Raw genomic sequence first — 24,000 nt, 5'->3', positions numbered from 1 at the left:
TACTAATGTTTGAAGCGTGTATTGTTGCATACATTCAATATATTCTCTATATCAGTGTCAGTGTTTCTGAACTCCTGAAACGCCTCCATTGTAGTCTTGAGTTTCTTCCGGGAACGAACACGACCCAATATTCCTCATTTAAATAATTAATGCGCAGAATAAAGGGGCGGGGCCTGGTTGAGTTAGTTAGTAGTGTGTTAAACTGGCGGTTATGGTAAGGGGCGGGACATTTCCCAAACACACTGGAAGCGCTCGACCAATCACAACACACTGATCTAGCCGACCAATCAGAGCACAGTGTGTTTTTCAGAAGGAGGGGCTTCATAGAGACAGGAAGTAAACAGAGCGTTACCAAAGTCCTTTTAGCAAGTCGTGCCACTCGGCCGCCATCTTGGCAACGCCTCCGGTCAGCTATTTCGGACTAACAAGACCAGGCTCCTATCTAAATGAATGGGCAGAGAGTCAGAACTGCACTTTCACTGGTCACCGGGACATAAAAACGGCATGTATAGCAACAGCAGTAAAATATGATAAAAATCACTGAAAAAGTTTGATGACTTTGCCCCAAAATAAGGTTTAAAACGGCGTTTTCCCCACAGGTTATACTTTTACTACGCATGCGCAAGGGTTCACGTCTCCGCTGTCGCAAAACCTCAACTGTGCGCATGCGTCAGTGGAACCAGACGATAGGCTTAAATGTTTCCCGGCTTGACTGTTAAAAGCAGATGATTGGCTTTCCAGCGGGAGGGGCGGGACATGTGCATACAACCGCCATCTTTTCCGTTACGGGTTTTCCTTATATAGTTGTATTGAGGATTGAGGAAGTGGCATGTCTCTTATAAATTGTCTCTGACAGACTGGGAAGAGAGGAGTCGCAACAATGGAGAATATGAGGAGAATAATGTGTTTTTAGATGGTGAATTCATGGTTCACGGTTTCGAACAGGCTCTGAGGCAACTCGAGGACACATTGTATGAACAAAGCACTGAGCTGGACGTCAGCCTTTAGAGGCGCTCAGGTGTGGCGACAGGCGGAATAATCCTCGTTCAGGTCTGAATAGCCCGTTTACCACAAGCCCTGCAGTCTTTTGAATGACCCATCGTCCTCAGAAGAGACTGCAATTACGATCTCAGAGGGGTTTCTGTTGTCTCGTTGATTGCTCAATGTCCCATTACCCTGTAAATATTTACGTGGGCATGCTGACATTTTTACCGCTGGGTCAAGCCTTGCGCTGTGATCTGCTCTTGACAGCGATGCGGCTCTGGGGTGAAGCTTTTAGAGGATCTTTGTCTTTATGTGTCTGTTCCCAATAATAGTGTTTTTGCCCAGCAGGGTTTTTTCTTTCTGCACTGTCATGTCGCGTCGCTCTCCGAGGCCATCATGCGCGATCATCATCGAGTCATTCGACCTCTACATCAGGCCTTGAAAACTTCACAGCGTTTCCCTCGCTTTGATTCCCTTTTGCACACTCGAAAACTACCCTCCCGGAAACAAAGGATTTGCATTCCACATTCATCACTGTCTTCATGACAAAGCAATGCAGCACCGCAGCCGAAAATATATCAGAGCGCTGGGGGAAAAAACTCCTGTTGATTCTCTCCCTTTTACGGAAAAATCAAATCAAACCCATCGATCTAATTACACACAGACTACACACGCTGATGGTAATTGCGAAGTACAAATGCGTTTGAAAGGGCACAGATTCCCCAGAGGTGCGGATCTATGTTGAAACGGCTGTAAGTGTCTTCAATCTATAACTTATGAGTGAGAATCTCACAAAAAGTGATTTTTATCTGGCTCGCAGCAGTGCACGAGAGGGGGTGACCTGATTTAAGACCATTTTTTAAAGAAATGTCAAGTCAAAAGCCCTAAATGTAAGTGTATTTATAGGAATAGTTGACACAAAACCTACCAACTTTGCATTTAAAATCCCCCTGTAGTTAACAAATTTATCTCTTAAGGCGAGACACTACAGGTGAATAGGGTACAATTTTTAAATAATAGATATCACCATGAAACTTTCTCAGTTGATTACTTACACAAGTTCATAAAAAAAATGTATTGCAAGTTTTTGAAATTTGTATGTTTAATTATACAAATTAGGCATTATCTCATTAAATATGCACAATTTTGCATATATTTTCACGGGATAGATCTGAACATATGATAAAGCCAGGTGCAAAATTATTTTTTCATTTTGATTACACACAAGATGCAAAAAGATGTTCAGAGGGATTTCAGGATATATGCTTTCATTACCTATGAAATCTATATTCATATATAGATATAATCTATTCATATAGCCTTAAAAAATCGATTTTCGACATATTTTTTTATTAAAATGTCACATAAATCAGGCCAGGAATGATTTATTAACAAATCCCTCTGAACATATCTTCAGAATACTGCTAAGTGTATAACTGGAGAGTTTGGTGTACATCGGTGCTACACAGGCTGAGATGTTTATACTGGAGAATGACAAAAAACTCATTTTGAGAAAAAGGCATTTAAAGATTTGTAATGTAAAAATTCATACTTTTTTAGTGGAAACAACTATTTACTGTCACAATATCTTATCAAATCATTAGCAACAACAATACAAACTACCTAAATCACATCAAAACTTATAAACACAGCATTTATGGCCTTCAACTGAACAGAAAAACAGTAAAAAAACACACATCTGAATGTCAGAGCGCGTCACGTGATGCATCTGAACCAATCACGGTGTCAGACATTGACATCAGCCAATGAGATTTCGCTTTTAGGGTTAAATGCCCATATACTTTCACGATTGGTTACTGATTAAAAGGAAATGACCATATTTGGATCCGACAGTATTGTACAGGAGAGAGAGAGCTTTCCAGACGTGTGCGTGATTAAAAGGAAGCAGAGAGAGATCGCGGAGCAGCGCGTTGATTTAGAACGACAACTTTTGTTGAATTTCAGAGAAATCTACAGACGCAAATAGACAAAGTGTAGTAAAATAAAGACCTAAATGTGTATTTTGGACTTTTTTTCACCACAAGTCTGAAAGAAGACATGTTACTGAAGACAAATAGCACTAAATCTCAAAATTGACCAATGAAAAAAAAACGATGTTTTTGCCTGCCGTGTCTCGCCTTAAAACTCACCTTTGATCACCAAAATGACACATTTAAACGTTTCCTTGAAAAAAAATTCTTAATGTCTAGCTTGAATGTAAGTTTACACTCTTGCCTAATTTATTATACACAGTTCTATGAATATGCAAATGAGCCCCGCCTCCACTCACTCACTCAGCTCAGAGATCCACTGGTTGACGATCACACGTTGATCTGATTGGGAAAAATGAATGGGAAACTAAGGCCCTGTATTTGTATGTACAATGTACATTTATGATTATCAGACTGTCAAATTGTTGTTTAGTCATTTAGCTGACTAACAAATGAGTAACAATTAACGGCTAACAATGCTAAGCTTCCAGTGAAAGCTAGTGGAGTAGCTTAGCAACATGGTAATGTCGAACTCTGTTCATTAGGTTTCGTAACAGAGTTGTGTGTGTATTTTTGTGAGTGTGTGTGTGTGTGTGTGTGGCTAACACATCGTGTACTGTACCTGGCGAGGGGTTAATGACTTGCTAATGAAACACATGGCTAGCAGCTAATTAGATGTGACCTGTTTTCCTGCAACTGTACCTCACGCTTGACAGCTCATATGCTAATGCTAATCTACCTGCCGTCTCAGTGAAGTCTTTTTTCCTTTACAGTGTTATTTATTATATTAGCTATATATAGTTTGAAGTCACAACCTTTGAAGTAGATCCAATATCCCTGTATTCTGAAGGTTTTTGCTAATTTGGCTCTTAATTTGGTTGTAGCTTGTTATACGAGATGGCAGAGTTGTGATGCCTTTCACACGCCTCAGTCTGACCTGACATCTCCTTTGATATCTTTACAAGCATTTTAATGATCTCTGGCTCTAGAGTATCTTCTCTTCTGCGAGGAGTTCTCTAAATAAACCATTAAAATGAGTGTTATTCTTTAAAATGAGTTTTATTCTCTCGGTTTGATAAAAGTTGTGAAGCGTATTTCAAGTTGTGATCGTCTTTCACCTCAGAAACAAGAAGTTATTTTTTACACTATATGAATAATAATAATAATTGCAGTAGTAGTAATTATTAGTAGCAGTGCATAGGCCTACATTGATATTTTTAAATATTTTTTTTTTTTTACCATAATGTACTGTATGTATGTATATATATTTATATATGCACACACACACACACACACACACACACATACACATACTCACTCTCACACACACACACACACACACACACACACACACACACACACTCACACTCACTCACTCACTCACTCACACACACACACACACACACTCACTCACTCACTCACTCACTCACTCACTCACTCACTCACTCACTCACTCACTCACTCACACACACACACACACACACACACACACACACACACACTCTCACACACACACACACACACACACACACACACACACACACACACACACACACACACACACACACACACACACACACAGCTTGGGACGTTATGTTCAGTAAAATTAAATATTGTCAGTATAGTATTAATAATAAGTCAATTATATATATATTAGGGCTGTCAAAAGATTAAACGTGATTAATCACATCCAAAATAAAAAGTTTGTGTTTACATAACATATGTGTGTATGCTGTGTAGAATTATGTATAAATACACACACATTCATGTGTATATTTAAGGAATAATTGCATTTATATACTGTATATACATTTATATCATTTATATTATATATAAATATTTTATATATAAATATAACCAATTTTTCTTAAATATATACATGATTATGTGTGTTTTTATATATATAAATAATTCTACACAGTACACACAAATATATTATGTAAACACAAACTTTTATTTTGGATGCGATTAATCGCGATTAATCTTTTGACAGCCCTAATATATATATATATATAATTATGATTTTAAATATTATACTATAATACATATTTATATATTTTATGTTTATTGCACTTGGACTTTATTTACATTACAATTAAACAACGTCATCAATGTCCTACATTAGAAGGTGAGAGGTGAGAGATGACCTGTAGATGTCTCGCCTGTATTCCCTCACACACCTCTTCTGGTTGAAGAAGATGCTGTAATGTGTGTGTTTAGTATGCAGCAGGACCGTGTGTGTGTGTGTGTGTGAGCGTCTCACACAGCCCGAGGCGTTATACATGCTCATCGACCCGCTGTCAGGCCCGACTGAAGCCCGACTGTCACAGGAACCCGTGTGATGGACAGCCGAGCGTGAGAACCCCACCAGAGAAACCAGCGGCCTCCAAATGAAGACGTTCTCGACGCAGCGCGGCCCAGAGGTGTGAATCACACCGTAACGCGCCTTTTCTCCACTCCTTTCACCAGCTAATCTCCACGAGTTCCTCGTTAGCGCGGCAGTGTAATTAGCAGGCGTTGGGTTTGTGAACATCAGGAGCGTGGAGAATACGCCAGGGCTTTGAGGCGAGTTATTGACAACCACGCAACAAAGACGCTCTCTTTTGTTGACGTCTGAATCATCCGGTTTAGTTGCTTTCGGGCGTCGGGTGGGCGAAGAGGCCTGTCGGAAACCTCAGCAATGAGTGGCAGACTCGCTAGACTGCGGATGTTTTCCGGTGTGCGTTTTCCCTTGGGAAATGCACGCAGCGTGAGAGAGAAATGACTAAAGAACATGCTAATAAAGCCGTTTAAATAATTCATCTCTTCATCTTAAACCTGCCGCCTCCAGGGCTCTCTCATCTCCGCCGATTCTGGCGTTTCATTCTTTTTTATCCGCTATCGCATCCCTCTCTCCCCGTCACATTCCTCCTTCACCTTGGCTTTCTTGTTTGTCATCTCGTCTCTCTCTCTCTGATAGCGCTGGAGATGTTTTATTTACATCATTGTCAGGATGATTTGCTGGAGGTAAATTCAGATCTGAGAGTCGTGCTGTCCCTCAGGAGTCGAGCGGCGTCAGCGGATGCTTCGACTGCATCATGCGCTCGGTTCCCAGCGTGACAACATCCATTTCTGGTGAAGCGTCAGAAAACACCTCCTGCAAACCCAGCATTAGCTACTCTCAGCGTCAGAAGACAACTTCATGTCTTTATTATAATATAGCAGCGCACATGTTACTAATGCGTTTTTGGTCCAGACCATCAGGTCCATATAGACTATATCGAGACCTCAGGTGCATAAACCTCTAACGTTAAGTCCATCGGAGATTTGTCAGTTATTGAAATGCCTTATTTTAAAGGGGTGGTTGATTATGATTTGACTTTTCTAACTGTAGTTAGTGTGTAATGTTGCTGTTTGATCATAAACAACATCTGCAAAGTTACAACGCTCAAAGTTCACGACATTCCTCCCGGGTTAGTGACATCACCAACCCTAGAATTTACATAAGCCCCGCCCCCTGAACACACAGTCAATGTTGAGAAGAGGAAGAGTTGTTGTAGTCGAGCACATTTGTGAGTCAGCTCAAACTTTAGCATCCATCTTTTCACGTGCAATAGAAAGTCACTCTGTGTGCATCTCACACACACACACACACACACACACACACACACACACACACACACACACACACACGAGCTCTTGAAACCCCGCCCTCTGCAGCAGCTCATTTGCATTTAAAGGGACAGACACAAAACGGTGCGTTTTTTGCAAACCCTCAAAAAGTGACAACTTTAACATGCTATATAAAAATATCTGTGGGGTATTTTGTGCTAAGACCACACACACACACACACACACACACACACACACACAGTATTTATGTGTGGTTTATGGCTTGGGCCTTAATTGGCTAAGTTACATACATCATTTTATATTTATTGTGTCTTTTTATTTATATATTATATTTTTATTATAATAAAGTAATTCCAATGATATATGTCAATATGCAGTATTTACATTTATATCCATTTACATTTATTAAAATTGAATTTAAATATGTTTATTTTATGTTTATATATGTGCTAAAATTTATGTCCATAGAATTGCCATGTGGTGTTTTGATGGGTTGCATTTTTTTTTATTTGAATATATATTTATATAATAACAATCATAATAATTTTAGATGTATTATGTTTTTATTAATAAATAATAATATAAATAATACATTATTTAAATATGCAGTATTATTTTTGATCTATTACGATTTATTTATATTATATTTCTATGTTTGCTTAAATATGTCAATGTATACATATTTGTGCATTGTGTTGTTGAGGTCATTGGCTATTTTCCCATCCGAGTTGCAAATTGAATTGTATATATGTATATTTTTTATATTTATAAAATATGAATAGTAATAGTAAAAATAATTAGTATTATATATTTTTTTTTACTTTTATATAAAAATAATAATAATACAAATAATATATTTTAAAACTAATTATTATTATATTTATATCTATTTACATTTATTATACTTATTTGTTTTATATTTATTAGTATTAAAATATGAGTGTTTACATTTTAATGTGCATTTTTGGAATGATGCACCTTTCCATACAGCATTTTATAATATCTTTAAGATTTTTTGGATTTTTTTTCCCTGTATCCAGCGTCCGATCACTTAAAGTAACCGCAAACTCTCCTCAACATCACACATGATCAGAGGAATCATTCATGTCAATAATAATAATAATAGCAGTAGCGCTGCCTTAACACACATGCAGGGTGTTTAATATCTGTCATGCTGATGTCCATGCGCTCGCGTCTTCATAAATGAACATTTAGAGCCGGTCTTTGTTCTTCATCTCTCTGATCTGTCCATCTCTCACACACTGCTTATTAATGAGCTCATCTCTCCTCTTCCCAAAACATGCGCTTTGTGTAGCTTTCCCTGTATGGATTACGCTTGGAGATGTTCTATTGATCCGGCTAAAGTCCATATTGAACCGGCTCTAATTTCGAGCTTGTGGAAAAGCTTTCTCCGGCCCGAACGGTTAATAACTCACACACACAGATATGATGCGGAGATGTGTGATGAATTCATTTGGTGAAGCGAGTCATTAATTGGACGGAAAGCATGCTGGTTTGTCCAGTCGTTCCTCTTGGTTTCGTCTTCATTTGTCGGGTTGATTTGGACATTCTTCCTCCTCGTGTCTCCGTCTTCCTCACGCGATGGATTTCCCCAGACGCTCCTGATAGGCTCCCGATCAATAGCATTAACCTCCCAATTAATCATCCCACCAATGAGGAGTGCAGATACTGGAAGCGGCTGGTGGCAAAGATGAAGACGTGTGAGCCGTGTGTGTGTGTGTTCAAATCTGTCCTTACTGTGGCATTTTTTATTTATGCCAATAATTAACATGCACTAGTGTTTACATGTTGTCATGATAGATGTCCAAAAAAATAACATTGATCCTGACCATTAGGTCCCATCTAATGAAATATTAATATCATTTATATACATGTTTATAGTAAACAAAACATATTATGTCTGTGCGCGCGCGTGTGTGTGTGTGCATGTGTGTGTGTGTGTGTCTATGCGTGTGTGTGTGTGTGTGTGTGTGTGTGTGCGCGCGTCTGTGTGTGTATGTGCGTGTGTGTGTCTGTGTCTTTGTGTGTGTGTGTGTGTGTGTGTGTGTGTGTGTGTGTGTGTGTGTGTGTGTGTGTCTATGCATATGTGTGTGTATGTCTATGCATGTGTGTGCGTGCATGTGTGTGTGTGTGTGTGTGTGTGTGTGTGTGTGTGTGCATGTCTGTGTGTGTATGTGCATGTGTGTGTATGTGTGTGTGTGCGTGTGTGTGTGTTTGTGTGTGTGTGTGCGTGCGTGTGTCTGTGCATGTGTGTGTGTGTATGTGCGTGTACAGTTTGCGTGTGTGAGTGTGTGCATCTGTGCATCTCTGCGTGTGTTTGTGCATATGTGTGTCTGTGCATGTGTGTGTGTGTATGTGCATCTCTGCGTGTGTTTGTGCATATGTGTGTCTGTGCATGTGTGTGTGTGTATGCGTGTACAGTTTGCGTGTGTGAGTGTGTGCATCTGTGCATCTCTGCGTGTGTTTGTGCATATGTGTGTCTGTGCATGTGTGTGTATGTGCATGTGTGAGTGTGCGTGTACAGTATGCGTGTGCGTGTGTTTGTAGATTTGTGCGTATCTGTGTTCTTGTACAACTATGACCGGTTTGAGCTTTAGACCAGCGGAGTGTGAGGACAAAAAGACTAAAGTGGACATTTCGGGCTGTTCAGGTTAAGGGTCAGGGGTCAGGTCAGGCAGGTAGTTGTGATGGGTAGGGAGCTAGAGACTGCATTGTGTCAATGAATGTCCTCACTAAGATAGATGACCAAGAATGTGTGTGTGTGTGTGTAACGTAGATGATGATTCATGCTCTCCCAAGATAAACACACAGGCTGCCAGTATGTTGCGGATAGCAGCGCTCCACCGGGGAGCGAGTATATTTATTCAACAATCCTGTTGACCAGAGGAGCACGTGTGTGTGTGTGTGTGTGTGTGTGTGTGTGTGTGTGTGTGTGTGTGTGTGTGTGTGTGTGTGTGTGTGTGTGTGTGTGTGTGTGTGTGTGTGAATGAGAGACGAGATAAAAAAAAAACCAAGGAGAAGGTCCAGCTGTAAAAACCTACAGGAAACAAAGATGAGTCAAGTCAAGATGAAAGAGACGAGAAACAATGAGTCATTTTTCTGAAATCTCACATTTGAAGTTGTGTGTAGACAGCGAGTCTCGTTCACTAATACTCGTGTGCAGAAAGAGTTCTCACGCATGTTTATCGGGTTCAGATTGTTCACGCTCATTTTAATATATTTTTTTCACTCTGCAAGTAACTTCAATAAAGAATCAGAGCATTTTCAGTCAACATCTCGCATGTTTTAGTCCAGATTAAAATGTACACATATTTAAGGAAGTATGTAAGTATTGGTGCTGTGATGCAACTATAGCGAATACAAAAATCTGAATGGCTGTTTGAAACATTTAAAGTCCCGCTGTGGTGTAAATCCAGCTTTTAATGTTGTTTATATGTCTATGAGGTGTTTTTAATCTGCTTTAACACAAACCATGTGTAAGTTCATAAGTCGACAGCATTGCTGAGTATTTTCTGCTTAAAACTGCAGTGAACCAAAGACAGTCTCAAAAACACGGTTTGAAATCGCTGGTGTTTCTGACGTCACAAACTACCTTGTATCAACGTGTGATCGTCAACCAGTGGATCTCTGAGTGAGTGAGTGAGTGGAGGAGGGGCTCATTTGCATATTCATAGAACCGCGTATACAAAATGAGGCAAGGGTGTCGAGTTACATTCAAGCTATTTTAAGGTGGTATTTTGAAGTGCCCATGATAACAAAACATCATGCATTTTCATTATCACAATATATCATATTACTGTATATCTGTGTCTAATATCACTTTATATGGCCTAGGGACTGCTGTGCTGATGAATAGTAGTTATTTTTTACTAATTCTGGCATATTTACATGGTGTGTTTTTACTTTTTATACAACAATCTTCATGAATATGCATGGTCCCTATTAAAAAAAAACAATAAAAAATTAAAGCTGCAAGCAGCGATTGCGGGCCCAAGCCGGTGGCACCGCCACCCTGGTGCCTTTAGTGGAACTAAAGGCACCGGGTGGCGGTGCCACCGGCTTGGGCCCTCCATCGCTGCTTGCAGCTTTAATTTTATATATATATAAATATATATATATATATATATATATATATATATATATATATATATATATATATATATATATATATATATATATATATATTCTTTTTATAGGCTTTGTACTTTGTACACTTTGTACACTCACGTTCCAATATAGAAAAATTAAAAAAAAATATTATGAACGGCACAAACTGTACAAATGACTATTTAAACAGAGCAGTGTAACTTTTATATGTAAGGTTGACTATTTTATTATTATATTTTATTAAGGCTATAATGAACATTCTGCGATGTCAAGATAGCAATGCTGGAATGCTGTGTGTGTGTGTGTGTGTGTGTGAGGCTCGATCGAACTACTCATAAAAACTCCGTCATTTTGTTCATACAGACCATCATTCAAAATGCAAAGTGTTTCCTTATATTTGTGTACACTCGCAATGAAACACAACATTGTGCTTTTGTTAAACTATAAACTCTTGTCAAACTGTAACCTACAACTGTCACCCAACCAAAAACACACACACACACACACACACACACACACACACACACAAGCTTTCATTTCTATCCTTGTGAGGACATTCCATAGGCGTAATGGGTTTTATACTGTACAAACTGTATATTCTATCCCCTTACACTGCCCCTATCCCTAAACCTACCCATCACAGGAGACATTCTGCATTTTTACATTTTCAAAAATATATAATTTAGTATGTTTATTAACCTATTCCCCTCATGGGGACCGCTGGCTGGACCACATTGGAGGTGATCTCAGGTTTTACTATCCTTGTGGGGACATTCGGTTCCCACAATGTAATGTATACCAAGTACACATCCCCCCTCCCCTCCCCTCCCCACACAGACAGACACACACACACACACATAATGGCAGAGAGACAGAGAGAGAGAAAATACACATTCAAACCACAATATCTGACTTCCTGTTGGTCGGAGCTAATGACTGTAAATTAGAAAGTTGTCCGGATCGAAGAGAAGAATATACGTACCGAGTTTGGTTACTGTAGGTAAAACTATAACTAAGTTATAACACACTTTATGCATCCTTTTTTAATCATAAATTTGTTTCCTCGCCACGGCCAAACCGTTCGAGATATCAAAAATCCCCTGGCAATTTATCATCTTCCATGTCTTGACTTCATGCTGACCGAGTTTCGTGGTCATCGGATGAATTCTCTAGGAGAAGTGTTTCAAATGCGAGAGCAAGCGTTCTCCAATCAACCCGTAATAGCCGACTTCCTGTTGGGCTGGCGTAAAACTTGACCCAGGGAAAGTTGTTCGGCCCGATTAAATCTATATGTGTACCGAGTTTCATATTAATTCATGCAAGCGTGTTTGATATACGGACAAGTGTTCGAATCCCATTCCAGGGGGCGCTGTCGAGCCCCCCTGCCACGCCCGGGTACCAGCTTCAGCCTGGCCCTGATGGCCGCGGGTTCTGACCAGTGTGCAAAATTTCAAGAGTTTTCGAGCACGTTAAGGCCCTCAAAAGTGCCAGAGATTTTGCACACAGCAGATAAATGGTTAAACTAAAAAACTAGCCCCCCCCCACCCCTCCTCACACACACACACACGCACAGAGGGGCAGAGGGAAAATGCTCCAAACAGTACACATTCAAACCAAAATATATGACTTCCTGTTGGTCGGAGCTAATGACTGTAAATTAGAAAGTTGTCCGGATCGAAGAGAAGAATATACGTACCGAGTTTGGTTACTGTAGGTAAAACTAATACCCCATTTTTGACTAAAGGTGGCGCTAATGAGCCCCTTACCACGCCCGTTTCTGAAACTTCGCACAAGTGTACTAGGCAATAAATGTGATATGCATGTTGAGGTTCATGCAATTTGAAGCATGTTAAGAGCCTCAAATGCATCCAAAAAGAATATAAAAGTTTAAAGCGTTGCCATGGCGACAGTATTAAAGATATCAATAATCCTTTCACAGGTCTACATCTGTCGTGTGTTTACATTATACAGATGAAGTTTGAAGCAAATCGGGTAAAAATAAGAGGGTGATTTCAAAGCATTTTGAAAGTGACACACTTCCTGCTGCCAGTTGGTGGCGCTATAACTTTGACTCACAATAGTCACATCCATGTGATTGGCCTCTTACAACAAACACACTGCTGAAGTTTCATCAAGATCAATTAATGTATGCAGAAGTTATAACACACTTCCTGTTTCCAATATTCGCCATAAATTCGTTTCCCCGCCACGGCCAAACCGTTCGAGATATCAAAAATCCCCTCGCAACTTTTCATCCTCAATGTCTTGACTTCATGCACACCGAGTTTCGTGGTGATTGTTTGAATCGTCTAGGAGGAGTATTTTAAATTCCATTGCATGTGTTTTTTAAACTACGCCAAATAGCCGACTTCCTGTTGGGCTGGGGTAAAAAGTCAGAGCATGAAGGATATATGAACCGATGAGATCTAGAAGTGTACCGAGTTTCATATTATTTCATGCAAGCGTGTTTGATTTATGGACCAAGTTTTCGGACCCCGTTCCAGGGGGCGCTGTCGAGCCCCCCTGCCACGCCCGGGTACCAGCTTCAGTCTGGCTCTAATGGCCGCGGGTTCTGACCCGTGTGCAAAGTTTCAAGAGTTTTTGAGCACGTTAAGGCCCCCAAAAGTGGCAAAAACCTTGAAAAAAAAATATTATAAAGAAGAATAACAAAAAACCCTTAGAAGAACAATAGGGCTCTGCGCCCTTTCAGGGCTTGGGCCCTAATAAACAGTAGTGCACAAACGACGACCACACCATTTCTCCCAGACACTCGACTTGAACTCGTCAGCTGAGAGATGGGCTGCCGAACATCGATTTCTCCCGTGTCACCTCTTCTCATGAGGACCGGTAAAGTGCGAGTGTGTTTAAAGGTTCCCGGAGGACATTTCACCGCTCGCTCAAAGCTGCACGTCTTCAGTTTAGTATCAGACGTTTCTCCTAAACTACCTTTGGATGAATTAAAACACACACAATCCAGTCTGCAGATGACATACAGTACGAGTAGAGCTATCAAATTAATGCAGATTCATGTTTATTTAAAGGGGTGGTTGATTATGATTTGACTTTTCTAACTGTAGTGAGTGTGTAATGTTGCTGTTTGATCATAAACAACATCTGCAAAGTTACAACGCTCAAAGTTCAAAGCAAAGGGAGATATTTGCTTTTAAAGAAAAGGACTACAACAAACGGCTGGTAGGAACTACACGACATTCCTCCCGGGTTAGTGACATCACCAACCCTAGAATTTACATAAGCCCCGCCCCCAGATTTATAGATTATCAAGACAGAATATGCTAATCAATGACTAGAAGATAACTACACATAAGCTTCATAAATTCATCAACTAACCATTCAGACATGTCCTGTTCTTCTACATGTTGTCACTTCTTCTTGAGTCTCTCCATCATTGTCTGACTTCAGTTTGAACATAAAAGGCTAACACCGTGTCCTAACTACATGCGACGCCGCGACACGCGATAAAAGGTATCTTTTCCATGTTAATCAGAGTTTTTGTCCTAACCAGACGCGACGGCGACATGCGAAGTTTCTAATTTAGAAACGGTTCCTATCTGCGACGTCGCGGCTGACAGATCCGCCCACACAGAGATCTCATTGATTGATAAACTGATTGTCATATGAAGAAATTACACTGGTTATGAGTACACATTATTTATTTTTAGTTAAAAATAGGTCACTGTGCCACAAGCGATAATGGATAATTTACCTCAGATTTTGAAAGCATATAATATAGCGTTCAAACTGAATTCTATGCAAACATACAACTGTACTTCATAACAAAATTAGTCAATGAGTATATTTTGTTAATGTTTTGATTTTTAATAATGTTATTTCTTGATTTGATTATGTCCTTACCCATTTCCAATGCGAGTGCGGGCCAGCAGTGCGCTTTCACAGAGAGACTCCGCCCACACGCTGTTCTGAATGGCTGTGATTTTTGATTGACGTGTGGCGTCTCACAGTCGCGTCGCGTCTAGTGTGGACAGACACACTTGCTGTCGCTGGAATTTTATCGCGTTGCGTGTAGTTAGGACACGGTGTAAAAGTTTTTGAACTTTTCAAAGAAAGGAAAGGACACAAGCTCTTGTAGCTCCACCCCCTGTGCCGGGAGCAGCAGCTCATTTGCATTTAAAGGGACAGACACAAAAACAGTGCGCTTTCGCTCACCCTCAAAAAGTGACGACTTTAACATGATATATAAAAATATCTGTGGGGTATTTTGATCTAAAACTTCACACACACACTCTGGGGACATCAGAGATTTATTTTACATCTTGTGAAAGGGCATTATACCACCCCTTAAATAAGAAAAGATTCTTAAATCAAGATGCATTTACCATACTTGAGAAGCAAAATGACTCTTGTTTTCTGATAAATGTGTCAAAATTGTGTAAAAAACTTCATTCAAAGGGAACTTTCTGACTCCATTGGCAGATATTTTTCTTGTTTTAAGCATAAACTCATTTAATTTTGTTTTTTCCAGAAAACCTTAATATCTCGAGTCACTATGATTGATTTTATAATGTATAGATATTTGTACTGAACGTGTACCTGTCCTCTCTGTCTGAATGTGGTTATTTGTGCCAAGAGTTGCAGTGATGTCAGTTCATTAAACTCTTGAGATCATCGTCTGTAGCGTCAGTTCAAAGACGTTCCCCGCAGACGGCTTTTATTGAAGTTAAGATGTCCACCGCTTTCTCATGACCTCACTTCTGGACCCTTTCTGAACAAAGAACAAAGGTTTACGTCAACTTGTCCACCTTAGAGAGCATCGTGGCAGGAGAGAGAGAGAGAGAGAGAGAGAGAGAGAGAGAGAGAGAGAGAGAGAGAGAGAGAGAGAGAATTAAGTGCGTTTTCTCCTGTCATTCTCCATGTCGAGATGTGAATCCGTGCTGCGCCAGCACACACACAGACACACACACACACACACACACACACACACACACACACACACACACACACACACACACACACACACACACACACACACACAAGCAAGCCGCTGACTTGGGAAAATCAGCGAGAGGAGGGTGCGAAATCCCTCTTTATCGAAAATTGGCTCTCCCAGTGAACGGCCCTCTAACAGAAATCCAGTGGGGTTTCCAAGGTAACCGTTCCACGGATCTGAAACTGTGAGCAAAGCCGGAGATGAATGGCTGATTTGTAGGACACACAACAATAGCGGTGCAAGGCATAATTGTACAATAATGAATAAAAATCAAGGGGAAAAGAGAGCAGTTAGTGGTCAGGTGATTAATGTCCAGCGAGGTGTGTGTGTGTGTGTGTGTGTGTGTGTGTGTGTGTGTGTGTGTGTGTGTGTGTGTGTGTGTGTGTGTGTGAGTTTAAACTATAGTCATCGGAAGCCATCGCTGATTGGCTGGAAATTATGTTTGTATTTGTTTTTAATAACCCTACAAGTTCTATTAAACCATCAAAATTTTAGGACTTTTAATTATTTTAAATATGAGGGAAGAACTAAACGCTAAACTTGGTATCTGAGAAAATTATTTGGCATAAAAGGCTACAGGTTTACTTTACTATGAAGAAAGGTGCATAGAAAAACTAAAAGATCACATTGACTAACACACAATTCATATTTTGTTGGTTCTCTTGTGTTTTTGCACGTGTTCATAATTTCTTTGTATGACAGTCCGGACAAAAATTATGTCGCACAATTTTCTTTGCGTTATTATCACAAATAAAACAATTGACTCCAAGCTCAACTACACAATATGCTTACAAAATATTTACCCTTTATTCAAATACTATTAGAAATGTGAAAAAGTGGCTTATATTGCGGATAATACAGCATTTTTTAGTGTACACACTACTAGCAAAGCTGTTGATTGTGACAAAACCGCTTTTAGTGTGTATTGAAACACTACATATGAAACTCGAAAAATTTGAACATGGTGCAAAAGTTAATTTATTTCAGTAATTCAACTTAAAAGGTGAAACTAATATATTATATAGACTCATTACATGCAAAGTGAGATATTTCAAGCCTTTATTTGTTATAATATTGATAATTATGGATAACAGCTTATGAAAACATTTTCACAATATTCTAGTTTTGAATTTGGGGTTTTCATAAGCTATAAGCCATCAAAATGATAACAAATAAAGGCTTGAAATATCTCACTTTGCATGTAATGAGTCTATATAATATATTAGTTTCATCTTTTAAGTTGAATTACTGAAATAAATGAACTTTTGCACCATATTCTCATTTTTCGAGTTTCACCTGTATGTTTATATTCCTGAAAAAAGGAGTTTCCTCCACAATTCGTCATGTTTAAAACCAGGACTGACCCGAAATGAAGCTCCGCGGCTTCAAACAGAGCAGCCGATAGCATATCTCTGAACATAAGAAGACCTCTCTCCTGATGGAGGGTAATTGCCTCGCCGTGTAACATGTCCTTTAAACTCAGGCAAACTGCTGGAAGTTTCTCTGGCTGGAGGTAATTGGTTCCAGGCGGCGCTGGGAAACTTGTGCCGGACCGTCGAGCGCCTCCAGGTGCCCCGAAATCAAGCGCTTTACCTTCTGTTCGGGCATCCGTCCCAGCACCTCATCGAGGAACAACCGTCCCCGTTACTCCCTAAATAGAGCAGATATCTGCGCCGAACATGTGCTTGTGTTTTAATCATTGTTTATAGTTTGATTGATGTAGCGTCAAGGCCAAAGTTGGACCTGCTGTCTTTTGTTGTTTGTCAGGCGGTTGTGTAATATACGTTCTGTTCCAGAATCTAGTGAGCCGGCTTGCTGTGTGTTGTCTACATTTACATTTAGTCATTTAGCAGACGCCTTGGTCCAAAGCGACACACAAATGAGGACTGAAGCAAGCGAGTCATCGTGAAGAGGCAAAAACAACTTCTTTAAAGGGATAGTTCACTTTGAAATTAAATTTTGCTATGTTTTATCTTTCCTCAAGGGCATCCAAGATGTAGGTGTCTTTGTCTCCGCAGTAGTTTCAATTTTGATATTTTTAGGTGAAACCGTTTTTGTCTGTCAGTCATATAATGCAGGTCTATGGTCACTGTCTCAAAGAGCACGCACAGAGAAGTCCAAATTACACAATTCCCCATCGTAAGTACACATTGATGGCCTAAGACACGAAACGAGCGGTTTGTGTGAGAAAACTAATAGTATTTATATTGTTTTTACCTCTTGTAACGTTACACAACCACGTCCAAGTGATCTGAGGGCGCGTGCGCTTCCTGGTGTGTGACGTGGATTCTCTGAGAAGAATGCATGTGATGAATGTCACCAAAAGACAAAACGTGTGTGTGTGTGTGTGTGTGTGTGTGTGTGTGTGTGTGTGTGTGTGTGTGTGTGTGTGCGTGCATGCGTGCGTGTGTGTGTATGAGTGTGTGCATGCGTGTGTGTGTGTCTCACAGGTTAAAGCATTCTGTAAAGCTTCCTCTCGGTGACAGATAAGCTCTCCCTCTCGTCCCTGCAGTTTCAACAAAGTTTCTTTAAAGTTCCTGGTCTTACCTGATCGATTTGTCACTGCACATTAATCTAGAGTAGAAAAGTTTTTTTACTTTGTAATCTTTCACCAGAATGTAATTCATTAAATTGTTAGACTTGATATTAAAAGACCAAATTCAATATAGACCTTTTTAATGCTGCATACTATATAGGCCGAAAGCAGATTAACCAAAATATAAACACATTTTCCCATAGAAAACCTTTATAATATTCATATTCTGGGCTCATCTGGGCTAGCCTGTATATAGTGTGCATCTTCAACACTGAGCTGATCTTTTTGTTTAAGTGTTTTCATAGTTTTTAATTGATTTAGTTTCTATTAAGTGTTGTTTCAGTGTTTATCATTGGTTGAATACTGCAGAAGGTGCTGTATATGGATCATAAGTGCCATGTTTTACACATATTTTTTTGTTTTTCTTCTTTTGAGAGGTGATGTAAATATTTGTGACTGAAACTGTGCCTGTGCTACATTCGCTCTCCGGGTCTCTCTAAAAAATGCTGGGTTGTTTCAACCCAATTTTGGGTCAAATATGGACAAACCCAAACGTTGGGTTAAAAATGTAATTTAAAAATGTAACCCATTGGCTGGGTTTGTCCATATTTTACCCAAAATTGGGTTGAAACAACCCAGCATTTTTTAGAGTGCACAGTCATGTGACTGAAACTATGAATTGTTGTTTCTGAAATGCAGTTTGGTTAGAAGCTGTGCTAGCGTGATCTCGTCTCTGCGATGACCGTGTTGCTTTAAGACGACTGTGATTCTGCTGAAGAAAGTTGTTTGTGGCTAATGTGCTTCCCATGGAGCATGTAATTCTGTGAGATGGCCTTTGTCTCTCGAGTCCCCGCTGAACATGCGTCTGGCGCGGGGAGATTTCCACAAGGCCTCAGCATATTTTTTCCGGATTTTGCGAGAGATCAGCGTCTCTGCTAAGATTTGGGCTTGAGAGGCTTCACGGGTTTTGTTCTCGGCACACAACACATTACATGGCAGAGCGCTTTCTGCAGCGCACGCTCTTCTCCACGTCTTTGTAATGAGATGCACTGATATCACACAACTTTGCCATATGTTTGGAGGATCAGAGCTGTGTTTACTCATCTAATCGCTGTTTAATATCAAATAAAACATTAAGACATAGGAGGCCATGTGTATTAGTAATTATAGCACACAATCATCTCACCCTCATAACACAAATAACCTCAGGGTTATTTTAGTATTATTTATATATTACAGTTTATTAATATTGGAATTTGATTTTTTCTTTTCTTTTTTTTGTGTGGTAATTTTATTATGTGCTTTTGTCATTTTTACTAGCTTTTGTTTTTTATGTATTATATATTTTATATATTTGTAAGTAACTTTAATTTATATTTTCAGTTTTCAGTTTTTTATTTCAGGTTTAGTTTTATTGCTTCTGTTATTTTTTATTAGTTTAAGATTTCTAATAGCTTTTTTGTTTCAGTTTGCTTTGGTAATTATGCTTATAGCTTTTGTCATTTTTAGTAATTTTTTGTATTTCTATGTAGCTTTCATTTATATATATATATTTTCTGTTTAATCTTTTATTTAAGTTTGAGTCATTCTGTTACATGTTTCTGTAATTTTTTAATACTTTAAAATATTTCTATAACGTTTTTTTTATTCAAATTTTTTTTTGTGTGGTAATTTTGTTTTATGCTTTTGTCATTTCTTTAATTATTTTATTTTAGTACTTCAACCTCAATTTAGATTTACTGAATTCAGTTATTTACCAACATTTCTAATGTTCGTTTGTTATCATCCAATATTTATGAATTTTATTTCAGCTTTATTTCAATTACTGAATTTTTTCAACAGTTTTAGTTTCAGTTAACAAGTGCTCATGCTGCTCTTTTCCCATATAATGAAAATTGACTGATTCACACTTTTGAGCTTTAAAAAGTACTATAAAAGTAGTTTGTGCATCTTATCAAATGCCTTATGGAAGCAACAAATCAAAATATACATGATTACATGCAGCAAATTTAACATTAAACATTCAAACATGATGCATACATACCTTCACAATAAGCCACAAAATTAATGTTTTTGACCTGGCATGAAGTGTTGTGAGGAACCGTTTTTGACGCTTCAAACGTGGCTCATCCAATCAGATTTGAGCATTGCATCTTCTCTCTCCCTCCACAGGCGGCGTCTTCAGCGCTCAGCAGTTTGGGTCACGTCTACACGGCCATCGGCGACTATCCCAACGCCCTGGCGAGCCACAAGCAGTGTGTCCTGCTGGCCAAACAGTCCAAGGACCAGCTGTCCGAGGCCCGCGAGCTGGGCAACATGGGCGCCGTGTACATCGCCATGGGGGACTTCGAGAACGCCGTGCAGTGCCACGAACAGCACCTGAGCATCGCCAAGAGCCTCGGAAACAAGCGCGAGGAGGCGCGCGCCTACAGCAACCTGGGCAGCGCTTACCACTACCGGCGTAACTTCGACAAGGCCATGTCCTACCACACACACGTGCTGGAGCTCGCGCAGGAGCTGGAGGAGAAGAGCATCGAGATGAGGGCGTACGCAGGCCTGGGACACGCCGCCCGGTGCATGCAGGACCTGGAGAGAGCCAAGAAGTACCACGAGCAGCAGCTCAGCATCGCTGAAGGCCTGAAGGACCGCGCCGCCGAGGGCAGGGCTTCGTCCAATCTGGGTGAGCGCTCGGGAACACGCTTCACAACACCAAACATCAGCACTTCAGTTTGAGTTTGAGAGAGTGCAACTGTCATTTTATTAGATTTCAATATTTCTAAATAGCTACACTCTAAAAAATGCTGGGTTGTTTCAACCCAATTTTGGGTCAAATATGGACAAACCCAAACGTTGGGTTAACATTTTAAAAATGTAACCCAACGGCTGGGTTTGTCTATATTTGACCCAAAAATTGGGTTGAAACAACCAAGCATTTTTTAGAGTGTATTTATTTCAGTAATTTTTTTAAAGCTTTTTTTTCTATTTCTATTTCTTACGATTTCATTTCAGCAAGTTTTTGTCGGCAAAAAAAAAAACTAGAGATGCACCGATATGAAAATTTTGGCCGATACCGACAACCGATAATTATTTATAGTTGAAAGCCGATAACCGATACATTTGCCGATAAATCTAAATTTTTAAAAGCATTTCAAAACCATCATGGCGAACAGAGCCCATGTGAAGTGTCTCAACTGAAGGAAATAATACATTATTTATCGGCTTTAATATATCACCCAAATTTTCTTATCAGGGTGATAACGATAACATTACAAATGAACATATATCGGCCGATACCGATATGGTGGTCGATATATTGTGCATCCCTTGAAAAACACTCAAAACTGTGTTTAAAAATGGTCAAATCATATAATCAACTTGAACTGTTGTATAAAATTAATATCAAATTTTGCAATCTTGCTGATATTCGAGAAAATAGCACTCTTGCTCATGTGATATTGTTTAGCTATATCATGTTATAAACACAAAATACATTAATTCATACAAGAGAAATTCCTACCGAACGTTTGGGGGCATTTTTATTACTTGTGGTTGCGTTTTTAACCTTGCAGACTCCATATTATATCAAAGTCAGACTAGCTGGCTTGTTTTTAAGGTGTAATAAAGGGCTATTAGGCTGGCTGTATTGAACAGTTTAATTTCACAGCGGTGACAATCAGTCCTGATGTTTATATATATATATATCTAAATGTCTTGCAAAAAGGCCACTTATCTAGTCAGAGGGCAAAAAGCAGGAGCTTGAGCACGGTGATGTTTAATTAGCACTTCTTCAATGGTGAGTTTTAACTACTGGTATGTCATTTTGGTGCATCACTACTTTTGGAAAAACCAGCTGAAGATCAGCAGCTTAAACTAGCTAAGAGCATCAGAAAACCGGCTTAGACTGGTTTAATGTAGCTTTTTCCGCAGGAAATTGATCCATAGAGTGGCAAATTGAAGCTGTTTTTGCTGAATAAATGACAAGTTTACATTTTTAGGTGAACTGTTCCTTTAATTAAACAAAGCTGACAGAAATGAAAATTCAAAGCCTACCCAATAAATAAATTAAGGCTAATACATAATGTTATTAGCTTGAAATATACAGTCATGATTGCTTTTGCGCATTACATTTGTCTAGTTATTAAGAACAACAGCGTGGATGAATATTTATGGTTGTGTTTGCAGTTTAGCGGCTCGATGGCTCTTTGCTCCGGCAGGGGTCTGAACCATCGGTGTGCCAGACGTGCGGCTGATAAATCGAAGCCGTCCAAACCGAGTGTTTCAAAGCCCGTCTAATCTCTCACTCTGACTTTTATTGCTCCAATCTCACGTTCCCTCCCTCCATCAGTCTGATCCGAAACGCTCCGTGCTCTCAGATAAATAAATAGATGGACTCCCAAAAGAAAGATGTTGCCACAGGACTGTTAATATCAGGATTACGCTAGAGTGCACAAGATGGTGAACAATTTTAGGAGTCTTTTGTGCTGGATTTGTACGTTTAAAATGCGAGTGCAAAACTCTTAAACATGATGCATGGTTTATTTAGCCCATTTTATCATCAGTCAGCAGTGTTATTAGCGGCCCAGCACTGGAAGTGTATCGTGTCCATTAGTGTTCTGATTATTGTTATTCTTATTCCTTCTCCTTCTTCTTTTGCTCTAGAAGTCTATGGCAGGCCATAGAACCGCTTGCGGGTAAAGGATGAAATTTGGCACACAGATAGAGGACAGTCTGAACGTTAACTACAGCAAATTTGGAGTTTCTAATTCATTCCCTCTAGCGCCACCAACTGTCCAAAGTTGCACTTACGATTTGAACCACTACCCACTGCGCAATGTGACGTGGAGTGACGTCTTCTCTATGTAATTTTTGGACGTCCAATTTCGGTTTTATAACACCAGGCGACGTCTTTTTTCAACGTCTACCGCACGTCTAATGTTGACGTCCGTGGGACCTCCGTGTAAGGGTTATTTATAGTCCAAATGTGGTCGTCTTTTCAACATCAAATTTAGACTAATTTTAGACGTCACTGTAGTCCCATGTTTCAAAAGGGTGGAGGACGTGTTTTCTGTAACATGTATTTACATTTATGCATTTGGCAGACGCTTTTATCCAAAGTGACTTGCATTGCATTCCACATTTACATTCCTTTCAGTTCTTGCTTTCCCTGGGAATCGAACCCATGATCTAACGTTGCAAGCGCCAACGCTTTACTGTTTGGGCTACAGCATTACACCTTTGTATGCGTCTCCAGTTATAATAATAATATAATATTATTCTGTATTCATATGTATTAATCATGTTGAAAACAACAATGTTGATATTTGTAAATAAAAAAATATTACATATTAATTCCTGCACCTGTTATAGACGTCCAAATGTAGTCCAAAAAAATTACCCAGTTCAAAGGTCAAATGTTGAACGTCATATTACTGGTGATTTATATTCATATTTTTCAGCTGTTCTGCCTAAAATAATCTTAAAATGTCTTTAATTTCTTATTTCTGCAGTTGCTTTCCATAGCTTCCAATTTTGCCATATAATATTTATTTTATTTCACTTACCGAAAAACAAATTTGAATGATTTTGGTCTTAGTTTACAATAACAACACTGTCTGGAAGGCAAATTGCTTAGGAAAGTTATAATACAGGTCTTCTCGATAAGCTGCATGATTTGAGTTACCCGTCAAAGTTTAATAACTGCGGTTCGGTGTGTGTTCAGATCAGTAACCATAAGTATGAGTTGTAGTGTTATTGCCATTTGTTCTATTTTTGCGATGTTGAAG

The 24,000-nt window shown here is 39.4% G+C and overlaps 1 protein-coding gene across 3 annotated transcripts in view; it reads left to right on the top strand.

Annotated features, from left to right (window-relative positions):
- The window catches only part of ttc28 (tetratricopeptide repeat domain 28), a 322,557-nt gene that overhangs the window by 240,242 nt on the left and 58,315 nt on the right, over positions 1–24,000 (top strand). For all 3 annotated transcript variants that reach the window (XM_079599116.1, XM_079599115.1, XM_079599117.1), the window contains one exon: positions 20,390–20,897. In XM_079599116.1, coding sequence (XP_079455242.1) covers positions 20,390–20,897 — 508 coding nt within the window. The remainder of the gene's footprint in view (positions 1–20,389; positions 20,898–24,000) is intronic.

This window comes from Phoxinus phoxinus (genome assembly GCF_949152265.1).
Source record: "Phoxinus phoxinus genome assembly, chromosome: 23".
In the NCBI taxonomy this organism is placed as follows: domain Eukaryota; kingdom Metazoa; phylum Chordata; class Actinopteri; order Cypriniformes; family Leuciscidae; genus Phoxinus; species Phoxinus phoxinus.
This window is presented reverse-complemented; position numbering and strand designations above follow the sequence as displayed.